This window comes from Pipra filicauda, unplaced genomic scaffold (assembly GCF_003945595.2).
Source record: "Pipra filicauda isolate LSUMZ 115617 unplaced genomic scaffold, ASM394559v2 scaffold798_size81556_pilon, whole genome shotgun sequence".
Taxonomy (NCBI): domain Eukaryota; kingdom Metazoa; phylum Chordata; class Aves; order Passeriformes; family Pipridae; genus Pipra; species Pipra filicauda.
The window spans coordinates 58,014-69,855 of record NW_024104973.1 but is presented as its reverse complement, the minus strand read 5'-3'; the positions used below and the strand labels follow the sequence as shown (position 1 = coordinate 69,855).

General features: G+C 50.8%; 1 protein-coding gene across 1 annotated transcript; it reads right to left on the bottom strand.

Moving 5' to 3' along the window:
- Positions 1 to 219: 219 nt before the first annotated feature.
- HAND2 (heart and neural crest derivatives expressed 2) lies at positions 220 to 2,448 on the bottom strand. The gene is made up of 2 exons (XM_027747736.2): positions 1,893 to 2,448; positions 220 to 858 (listed from the first exon to the last, which is right to left on the bottom strand). Exons 1-2 carry the CDS (start codon positions 2,445 to 2,447, stop codon positions 760 to 762), a joined length of 654 nt encoding a protein of 217 aa, XP_027603537.1. The 5' UTR covers position 2,448; the 3' UTR covers positions 220 to 759.
- Between the last annotated feature and the right edge of the window lie 9,394 nt (positions 2,449 to 11,842).

The window sequence follows — 11,842 nt, the reverse complement described above, 5'->3', positions numbered from 1 at the left end:
TTCACTCAGTCATTTGTTTAAAAATAAACTTAGGAGCCATCTTTATAATTTAGTTTACTTCCGAATATTTTAAATATTATGAAAAAAAAAGCCATAAACAACGCTGTTATTCAAAACATTTTGAGGTATAAAACATAAAAAGATTTGGATTTTCTTTTTTTTTTTTTTCTTTTTCTTTTTTTTCCTTTTGTTTTGTAAAAAACACACACAGTGGTTTATTGAGTACTTACAACGTTTACACCTTCAATATTAATTAGATTCCACTTTTCCCCTTACGGACGGAAGTGCACATACCCAGTAACTGTTGAAAACATCTTCAAATACTGAACGACCACAACAAAATTACAACACTAAATACCGAGTCAATCGAAACATTGGTGCAACTGCTTCTGTTGAAATATAGCTTTATAATCCCATGAATATTTATATCCAAAAGGCCAAGTATTAAAGATACACTTCACATACACACTAATGCCAGGGAGGGATTTTTTTTTCCTTTTCTATGGTTCTGTTTTCCCCGTGTGTTTTATACAGAGCAAATAACATTCACGAAACATTTAGAGACATTACCCCTTACCAAGCTGGAGTTTCCTCTTCATATATGGAATGCTTTTTCCCTCTCCTTCAAATATCCACATTTTGGGGGGGGTTGGGGGAGAAATTGCACATAAATAAACTGGACGATTCCAAATACAAAGAGTCCTCAGAGAAGAGCTCACTACCGAGACTAAGAGGACGGCTCCTCCAGTCCTGTCGTGCTCACTGCTTGAGCTCCAAAGCCCAGACATGCTGCGGCCAGCCAGTCCTCCCTTTGGTTTTCTTATCGTTGCTGCTAACTGTGCTTTTCAAGATTTCGTTCTGGGGAGACAGGATGCGAGGGAAGAGAGAGAAACAGGAGGGGGAAAGCAGAGAAAAAAAAGGTTAGATATATTCCTCTCCTTTCTAGTTCGCATCTGCCCTGTCTCGAGATCGAAAACTATGAGGAGACCTGAGCTGCTGTCGAGGCCTGCGGGCTGCAGCGGACATAGCGGGGCCCCCTCCACGGGGTCTTGCCGCGGGCGAAGCAGCCGCCCGTGGGAGCGGCCCTGTGTCGTGCGCGGCTGCCCGTGTTCCCGGCGGAGGCCGATCCCCGCTCCGCGCCATCCCACTGCCCTCCACGCCCGGAGCACGGTGAAGCGGGCTGGAGGCTGAGCGGCGCCAGTAGTCCACGGGGTGATGGGGATTACGATAAGGTCTCGGCTAAACCATACCCCCTCCCTGACTGTGCGGAGAAGATGGGCACTGGCACTTATCGAGGCAAAACATCGGATTCGCGACCAGCCCAAATCTACGGGAATCAATCACACGCAAGCGTGCCATAGGGCCTACACGAAATCGGGCTTGCGCTGCCTAAGCTGACTATCCCGTAAAAAATAAAAAAAGTTGAAGCGCCGAGTGCAGGGGCAGGAAAGCCTATTGCTGCGAACCTCGTACTTGCCGACGGTTTAAAGCCGTGCTGGCTTAGCAGATAATAATGCCTCCAGACTTTTATTTAAAGAGAGCGGAGGCTTGTCTCCTGCGGGATCACGGTTTGGGATCCGGGACAAGCAGCAACCCGGGAAGTAACCTCCCCGGGGGGCCCTAATGTGTCAACGTTTTCCTCGCGGCTGCTCTCAGCCTCCGGTTCGGATGCGGACGCCGACGGCCGCCCGCGGCTGTGCGCTGTCCCACTTTTGGCCCGCAGTTACGGCCAGGGACGAGCGGGACCGAGGTGTCTCCCATGGACATCCTCCGGCCACTCTGCTCAGCAAGGCGCCGGGAGCGCCGGGATAGGGTGCCGGCGGGCAGCCGAGCAGCCTCCTCTCCGCGCCTCCCCTGACCCATCCCGCCCCGTCCCGTTCCGGAGCACTGACCAGCTCCTTCTTCCTCTTCTCTTCCTTCACGTCTGTCTTCTTGATCTCTGCCTTGAAGGCCTCCGCCTCCCCGTTCTGGTCGTCCTTCGCCAGCAGGTCCATGAGGTAGGCGATGTAGCTGGTGGCCAGACGGAGGGTTTTGATCTTGGAGAGCTTAGTGTCGGCGGGCACGTTGGGGATGCACTCCCTCAGCTCCGCGAAGGCGCTGTTGATGCTCTGAGTCCTGCGCCGCTCCTTGCGGTTCGCCGTGCCCCTGCGTTTCACCGGCCGGGGCCCCCCGAGCCCTGGCGGGCCGTTCCCGGGCGGCACCCCCCCGTAATGGGAGTGGTCCATGCCCGGCGCCCCGTTGGCGTACTCGGGACTGTAGGACAGAGCCATGCTGTAGTCGGGGGGGGACATCTCCGGGTGACTGCTGATGAGCCAGCCGTGGAAGTAGGGGTTCTCCTCGTGGCCGCAGCGTGTGGCGGCGGCGGCAGCGGCGGCGGCGGCGGCAGCGAAAGGGTAACCCTCATGGTGCACCACCGGGTGGTGGGGGAAGCCGCCCACTAGACTCATCCCCGCTCCCTAGAGCACCCCACCCCTCCCCCCCAGGGCCCCAAAACAAAGGTTTCCCCTCCCCGCCCGCCCCCCACCCCCCGCCGCAGCGGCGGGAGATGCTGCCCGCCGCTCGCCCCTCAGCACTGTCCCGCTGCCCTCTGCCTCTCCATAGGGCGCTGCTGCAAAGTCCCCGCGGGTGCCCGAGCGATCCCCCCTCCCCGGGCGCCGCCGCCGCCGCTCATGCGTTGTGCCTCGACCTCCTTCTCCTCCTTGCCCAGGGCCGGGTCTTCGAGGAAGCGCACACAGAAAAAAATAATAATAAAAAAGCTATGGAGAGATGTCGACCAAAACAAAACGGCTTGGCTTCCCAGCCCGGGATCTTCCTCGCCTCTTTCTTCCCTCCTCTCTCGCCAAGTCCGTCGCGACCCGGTCGGGTGGTACTTACACGCGGCCCCCCTCCATGTGCCCCCGGTTCGGGGCGGGCGGGCGGGCGGCGCTCCCCTCTGCCCTGCGCGGTGGCGGGGCCGTCAGTGCCTGGCGGGCACTCGCATCCCTGCCCTGCCCGCCGCGGGGGTCAGCGCCCCGGTGCTCCTCTGGGACATCCGCGCCGCTCTGCCGGGCGCGGCGGCAGCGGGGCTCGGCGCGGTGCGGGGCACTGGCAGGGCTCCCCGGCCCAATCTCCATGTACAGCTACATGTTTAGGGCCGCTCGGGTTAATATATGTCGTCAGAAGCGGCGGCCGCCAATGGCCGCGGCGGGGGCGGGGCCCGCCGCCCTCCGCAATAAAACTTTTTGATGTTCGCTCTGCTAATTGCCGAGCTCCTCTTTTAGGATTGGCTGCCCCTCCGCATCCCTAATGTAATTAAAACAAGGGGGGGAAAATTATCATGGAGGCAGAGGTTAATGCAAGTGTTTAGCAGATGCCTTATAGTAAAATCTACATTAAAAAAGATATTAAAAAAAGCAATAACAACCCCCCCTCCCAACTAATTAAAACTTAAATATTGGATAATCTCAAACCAGGTACAGTATGGATCCAAGGAATTTCTTGGCAAAAATCTATGTGAGCACTTGATAGGCTCTGAGGTTGCTTTGGCAAAGTGCTTTGTGCCGGTCCGGTAGAGGAACAAATAAAACCGGCTTCGGAGTGCGCACTCCATCGGTGCCCGGTTGTGACAGACATGCCCCAGAAGCGCTCCGGCTTATACTTGTATTGCTGGTTAATATACACAACGAGATTGTTAGTTCCCGTGAGGAGGGGCGAAGCTACTCTGCCTCGCCTGTCACCCGACGTGCGACCCGGGTTAGCACGGGCTGGCTCCGGCTGCGCGGCTGCTGATTGACTGAGGGAGCGAAGCGCTCGGGATTTGGCCGGGGACGGTGTTTTCTTCCAGAAAGAATTGCTTTAAGACACTAACAATAAGTCTGACTTTAACCAATTCTTTTCCAGCTTGCTGCCTGCGCCTATGCATCTCCACCAGTGTTCACCCGAGTGATTTAAGCGCCTGAAATGGGTTTCATGCCTCTTTAACTGTTATGATCGGTAAGTAACCGAGTATTTTTTACAGCATGTTCCGAGCTAATTTTCTAGCTTTTACTAAAAAAAAAGAAAAAAAAATTCACCACATTCCTGCTTCTGCAATAAAAAAAGCATCTGCAGAAAGCAGGTTTAGTTATCGAAAGGGAGTAGTGAAATGTTTGTTTAACGGCCAGGCCAGGAGGAAATGTTTCGTAGCTATTTAGGTGCTTTACTTCGGTAAGCTTGAAGACATTACAAAAGAAAAATGGATCTCAAGCTGCAACTCATGGATAACTAGGAGTCGAAGAGAATTGTTGTCATCTTCAAATGGAATCGAGCATTACTAAATAGCTGCGAAATACCAAATACCCAGCCTTAGCTGCGCTGGCTGACGTCTAGGCTGCTTCGGTGTATATTACAATGCAATTTTACAATATAGGCAGTGTGGAAAACTGTGTCAACAGGAGCTGAGAAGTCATAAATTAAAGAAAGAGAAAGATAGAGATGGAGGAGTCTGTGAAAGGAAGCAGCAAGAGCTGCAAGTCCAATTTCTGCAGCACCTCAGTGTGCTCTGCGGCCCCACTGGAGAGTCGGTGGGAAAAACCGCGGGGGAAAGCGCTGGGTGCTGGGAAGAAAGCGAAAATCAACTCAGTGCCCGGGTAGAGGAGGCAAGCTGAGCCCGGGCGGTCTCGGCGCGAGGAGAGGCTGCCGACGGGCTGGCCGTCGGGGTGCCGCCGGGACACAGGGGCTTGTTGGGGCCCGGGGACTTTGCGGGTGAGTCTGCGGGCTCTCGGCAGGAAATGCCCTGCAGGCAGTGGGCAGTCTCCGCGGACGAGACCGTCCACCAAGGAGCAGCCTGCTGCAGTACTGGGGAGCTGGGTTCGTCGGGGAAATACCAAAGGCAAAGCGCGGCGCCGGCCCCGCGGTTCTACGGGACGGGGAGTGCAGAGTTGGACTTGCACAGTGAGGAGACGTGCACGGAGCACAGACACGCAGGCGTACATTTTATAAGCATATACACATATGCGTGAGCGTCTGGGTGTAAACTGAGTACGAAAGTGAAAAACTAGTCCAGATGTAGAATTGATGTATACACACATATATCTCATACGTACACACACATGCTTGCAACCGACTGATGCATATCTGTATTTATATACGCATACACACATATGTATATATTGTATTATCCTAAGGAAATAACGTGTCTGCAGGGCGGATTTTTAAATTTAAGGAAGGACCTGGGCAGACCGTGCAGGCAGGCAGAGCAGAGCCCCGGAGCGGCCAGGCAGCATGCCTCTGCTGCTCGGGATGCAATGTCTGCAGAGCTCAGCCTGAAAATCCACCCAGATCCTGCAGCGGTTCTCCGGTTTTATTTTGCTGCAATATTTACTTGATGCGAAGAAGAAGTGGGCATTGTCAAGACCTGAAAGTTATATTGGCTTGCAGACGGGATTGTCTTTCTTTGCACTTTCCCTGTTTGTGTAGGAGCTTTCCAGTATACTGCAGGCTGGACTGCAACTGTGACAGTCTCTGTGGCAGGCCACTACGATCACTCCGATAACATCTCCCATGATGAAGGAAACGGAAAACATGAGACAGAGAAAAAGTAATAAAATGTACAGGAGATATCGATCAGAACACCAGTCTCCAAAGCTAGCATCATTATTGCTTAATTAACTTTGGAGAAAGAGGGTCTCTAGATAAAGCACCCAGCAGGATCTTATATTTTCCTCCTATCCTATCCCATCAGTTGTTTATGAGTTTTATAAATCGAGTTTTAGAGCAATTTAACTCTTGTGTCCTCCCTCAGCTTTTCACTACTCAGGATGCCCGATCATGGGTTGCAGCCTTTTCTGTTTGATCCACGCGTTGAAAGCCGCTTCAGCACAAAATACCTTTCCCAATACTATGGTCGCAGTCCTCTAAAAAGCATTAGTATCTTACCGACCTTCCATTTTTTGATTTGAATAGATTTTTTCTCGTGCACAAATCACATGGGGAAAAAACCCCAACCAACTAAGGAAAAAAAAAAAAAGAAAAGAAAAAAAAGAAAAGAAAAAGAAACCCTAGTCTTATGTCACTTTATTTCCCTGCCAAAATGGTTGCATGTTAGATGGCGATTTATCTGAACTCTGCTGCCAGACAGGACTTTCCTAACTTGCTATAATAAAGAAATTTTGGTGGTGACTGTGCTGAGGCTAGTTTTCTCTTCCTCTTCCCGCTTTTTAAAATTTATTTTATTTTGTCGGGAGTGGGGGGGACTGTATCTTTGCTTTTGCCTTGCCTTTGTTGCCTCTCCAGCACGACAGCCCTCCCAGGGCTGATCGGGAGGATGGGGGTGCCCTTGCCCCCCGATGGGTGCGCCGCGGTGCCCGGGGAGTGGGCGGCAGGAGCCCGAGGAGTGGGGCAGCGGCGGGGGGTGGCGGGCAGGGCGTCCGCTCAGCGCCGCCGGGGCCACCCGCTGCCCTGCCCCGGCGCTCAGTCGCCGCCGGTCCGCTTATCGTCAGGTCACTTCTCTCCTCCGGGCCAAAAGTAGGATGGGAGTTGGGATAACAGAACAATAGAGCTGTGCGCCCCCCCCCCCCTTCCCCCCCCCCGGTCTTATGTGAATTAAGCTAAATTGCAAATTAAGCTAATTTCTCCGAATCAGAAGGGAAAAACCGCATGGAAACGGGGACGAGGTACCTACGCTGGGTGGTCGGAAACCCACATCTGCTGGGGACGCCTGTGCTGGCTGGCTGGGAGCGCCGCAGCCACCCCGCGACAAGCCCTTTGAGGAGCAGGCCAGGGGCAGAGAAGCGCCTCGCCGATGGCTGGGCAGCGAGCCTCCCTTTCATTTACTTCTTTACCGCACCTTCCTTTTGAGGAGGGTACGATGCCGGCGGGGCGAGTTTGGGCAACTGGACGCCATCCGGGACAGAGCAGCGGCGGGAGCGGCGGCCCCGCGTCAGCATTGCGGTACCCGGTACCGACCACAGACCCCCTTGTCCCTGCTCCTTGCAGCAGCGCCGGGATCTCCCTTCGTAGTTTTCATTAAAACAAAGAAACAGTCAGACACACTGAAGCATCCCAAGGGCAGGCACCCCGTCCTTTGCTTTTGAGGCGCTGTCCTAGGCGGGCAACCCCCTCGACGGCTCTCCTCCCCTTAGCTCCCAAAGCACTGGGGTGCCGATTCCCTCTCCTGCCTCCCAGCTGCCTACCACATCGCTCAAACACCCTGTGCACGCTTCAAAAGCCGAGACGCGTTTGAATTTATAGAGTGCGTGATGTCATTGACCCGGGACCAAACGTGTTAGAAAGGGGTATCGTTCTCGAATGGATTTGGGGACGCTGGAGCAGCCCGTGTCGCAGGGCTGCAACGCATCCTATCCCTGGGCCATTGCTTAGGAGTTCGCGAGAAGACCTAAACCCGGAAGAAAATGGATTTTTTAAAAGAGGCACGGAGAAATATCATTTGAAGGTCAACATGTCAGTGAGGGTTAATGAAAAGGACTTGTGCCTAATGGGCCTGCTTGCACCCTGTCTTGCGCTCACACAACCTGGATTTCAACGTCCAGGGCAGAGGGCGGGATCGGGCCCAGCAGGCCCGGATTAATTGCTGCTGTTGGAGATGGAGGAATCCTGGTTTACGTTACTAATATCGGTGATGAACGCCCACATATTACAGGCATGGTAATCTCGCAGTCGTTTTGTATACAGAAAGAAAAAAAAAAAGGAAAAAGATCAGGGACGAGAAAAACCCAAGATACTGACCATTTCGTAAGTCTCAATGAAGTCGCAATGATTGGCGGTAAGCACGGGACCCTACGCGCTTGACCACTGCATGTGCAAGCAATTATTCGAGGATTGCTTATATTTGTGACTGAGGATCCAGAGTTGCATTTAGACCCTAGACAGGAATCACAGAAAAAACCGAAAAACGTTACGAACTCCAAACAAGACCCTTTCTTTGTCAGAAGAACGGTAATAAAGACCTTACAAAATTCTACAGTGAACGCAGTGTGTCTCTATTTATTGGAATTGTTATACAGGTATCTCCTATACATGCGCATGTATAAACACACACATGTATACAGAGAAACATACTGTTTTTCCGTGTAATATTGTTTGCATTCCCGGAAAAGAGCATCTTAAGATGCTCTTGAGCTTGACTCCGACGAAATAGCTCACGAATAGAATTGACTCAATTAATGAATATTTTGTCCTCCATTATCTGAATTCTGACATTGGAGGAAGAAAAAGGTTAGGCTGGCATCATTGTGGGTTTAGGCTAACCAAAATCAACACTTTAATTGTCATTTTTCATGGAAAGTCTCCATTTAAAGAGGCTGGGGTTTAAGAAGCATTCATAGATCAAAAGTAACCTCGTTCGGTTTAAAAAAAAAAATCCCTCTGGAGCAGTGAAAATTAACTGCAATTTGGCCCTAACTACAAGCCCCAAAATGTCGGTGTCGTCCTGCCGGTGCCCCCCGCGCCGTGTACCTGCTGCACTGCACCCTGCTCCTGCTTGCCCGGGACCGGCTTCAGGACAGGAGTTCGTCTGAAAACTCAAAGGTTGAGTTCTGCAAATGTCGGCTGCACACTTGGTGGAAGCATCAGCTCGTACCGCAATTCCTATATGCGTATCTCGGTGTAATTGATCTGGCTGAGTGAGGTCTTTCTGGTAATTTGGATACACCAAGTCTCCAGTTAATGACATATAATCAGCCTTTAGGTCGCTTGGTCATTCTCTTATTACAAACCCCTCCTGCTCTCTCTGATCTCCTTTCAAACTAAATTTCACACAAACAAATAAAGCAAGACAGGGACAAGTCCTTAAAATGCAAGAGAGAAATATTGGAGAATTGCTCGTGGGGAACTATAAACACTTTTTAAAAGAAAAAAACCGAAAAGATAGGACAGAACATCTTATCAAGAAAGAAAGCATTGTATACAAAACACGGAGGGAAAACCGGTCTGGCTTCTGTTAAAAGTGACATAAAATTAAAATAAAATAATTACAAACAGAAATGGCATTACATAAACAGAAGACCGGAGACTTTACAAGAAACGTGCGGCCGCGTACTGTAATTTGTTCGTACAGATGATACAACCTATCTGTGGATACGTAAAATGTTTATTTGCTTCACTGTAGCCGGAAATTTTTTTTTTTTTTTACTATTTTTTCAGGAAAGTTAAGAAACCGGAAAATGGAGAACTGAGTGTCATGTACCTCCCCAGACCTGCAGGAAAACGGAGCCGCGGCCAAAACCTGGGGGTGTAAATGCGACAACAAAAATAAATATTTTACATCACCGTGCAGAACCTATTTTACTAAGTCAACACTTTGTTTTTCTGCTTTTCACTATTTCTTTCCTCTGGGGAGAGACAATGCTCACTTTTTATTAGGTATACCCTAAAAGTTTATTTTGATCCCCGTCCAGGTGTATATACACACATACGTATATACATACCTATATATATACACACGCATATACAAGATGAACAGGCTGACGGTGATGTGTGAGCAGAGGCTGGTGCGATGACCAGGGAGAGGGGCAAGCAGACTTGCTCTAGGTAAGATGCCGGGGTCTTGCAGGTTACAGACAGCTCATTGAGAAAGCAAGCCCGGTTTTTCCCAACTGAAGATGATTTATAAAATCGAGAGCGGGGAGATCTCAATGTCGTTCAAGTGTTAGCACTAGGAGAAAGCAGCCTGCAGAAGAGGACTGTGATCCACACTTCCTCACAGGCATTAGCGCCTTTCAAAATATTATCAACATGCGTTTTACAAGAGGTCTCTCTCATTTGTGTGTAATACGGGGCTCAGACAGGCGCTAATTGAGCACGTAGCGCGTGTGAGGTTGAGAGAATGAGAGTCGGGGCAGGCTCACACAGTGAGAGAAATCGGAACGATGGATGTATGGAAGGGACTGTCACAGGCCCCTGCACAGTGCGTGTTGGTGTGAAAAATATCGTTTCTTGTTCAATACGTTCCCGGTCTTTTCAGCATTTCCAAGGGCCCTTTTTTTTTCTTTTTTTTTTTTTTTTTTTTTTTTTTTTTTTTTTTTTTTTTTCCTGCTCACCCTTTGCTGCTGGGTTCAAGCATCAGCCCGTAGCCATCCGGCGATCCGACCCAGTACATCAAAGGGCATCGGGGGACAGAGCCCCGACGCCGATGTCCCCGTGGAGCGCACTCTAGGGGGCACGGTCCGCCCCCTCCGGGAAACACCAGGGATGCTCAGCCTTGCCCCGGCACTGCCCCGGCGGGGCCGCCTCCACCCCTCCCACCGGCTGGTGGTCGAAGTGCTGAAGGCTGGCGGGGAGGCGGCGGGCTGGCCCCGCTGCCCAGCGCACCTCCCGGGGGAAGGCGGCTCCGGCGGCGCCCCGCGGGCGATGCCGCGCCCGGGAGGAGCCCCGCCGCGATGAGGGCGGCTGGAAAGGGTTAAGCGCTTCCCCTCCTCTTGCTAGAGCCCCCTGAATGCCACTGCTTTCCTCTAGAGGTCTCATTAGGGAAACCCTAACTGCTATTTTCAACGTTTCCTCAATCAAGCGCCTTTAAATAGAGCTCCACAAACAAATTGGCGGCAAAAAGCGTAGATCTTGTCACGGGCGACGCCGATCCAATATTTCACTGTTGTTTGCTTTGTAATTACAGCCTGGCTTGTGGCTACCGGCACACCGGGGCGAGCTCCCCTCGACCCCCCGGCCTCTGCCGTACAGCCCCGCAGACACCTTTCCCGGAGCAGGGGGTTGAGCGGGACCGCCCACAGGAGCCACTGAGCCAGCGATCTTCGGTCAAAATCAAAAAATCAAACTGAAAAGCAGAATCTCCCTGTCCAAATGCTGAGTTGTGTTTTGTCTGGGTGTTTTGGTTTTGTTTTTCTTTTTTCCCCCAGCAGCTGCTCTGAAGACATGAGCTTTCCAGCAGAAGAGATTTCCCCCGAGCGCCGCCTTGCCCTCCATGCCCATCTGTCCCCACAAAAGGCAGTCCGAGCGGTTGGTTTGCTCTGCACGCTTCGCTCCCCCTCTCTCTGTTAAAATGCTCCTATGATTTGTTCTATTTTCCACAGTCACTTATTCTTGTTTGAACAAAGATGCTTTAAATCTTCGTCAGGAAGAATAAAAGTTAAAACTGCTTGGACGGGTTCCTACAGACTTGCGGGCTAGTGCGGGTCCACCTCGGTCCCTGCACAGCTACCCCTCTGTGCACATTAGGGCTCGAGAAGCCTCCTTACTGCGGTTCGGGACAGCATTATCAACACAAATAGGAGCTAATTCGATTATGTCTGAAATCCGGGATGTAACAGAGGGGAATTTGGCGTTTATGAACTAAGCTGCTGTATTTGCTTTGCTATAAACCATCGAGAATATTTTATGATAGAAGGGAACAGTACAACACAAGAGGGAAATATGACAATAAATCTATTTTTATGGATTCTCTTTAGCAGCAAAACACAAAGATTCAACGGGTTTATGACTCAACTATTTTGCAGGTACATCTAAAGATACCTACGTAGAAAAGAAGACCACATATTCCCCCTTCCAGCCCCTCTGGATGGCAGAAATCCAACTCTGTCCCCCTCAGTTCAGTGATAAAATTCTCTGTGACCTCCATGATAGCAAGGTTGGCACAAGAGTTCACATCTGACCACTGCAGAGATATCAGGGACACTCTTCGATTATTTATGGTGCTGCTGGCGCTACCCTTTCATAGTTTACTGATATACAAATCTTTCAGTCAGAAGCAGTGCTCCACCTTCTATATCATTAGGGTGTTTTCTTTCTAGGTACTCCAATATTATTGAGATTTGAGATAATTTATGCATCCATAGAGATAAAATACTTTAATTTCATAGGGATAATTTTGTTGGTGCTTTTTTTTTTTTTAGAGAAATGATTCACATGCTAG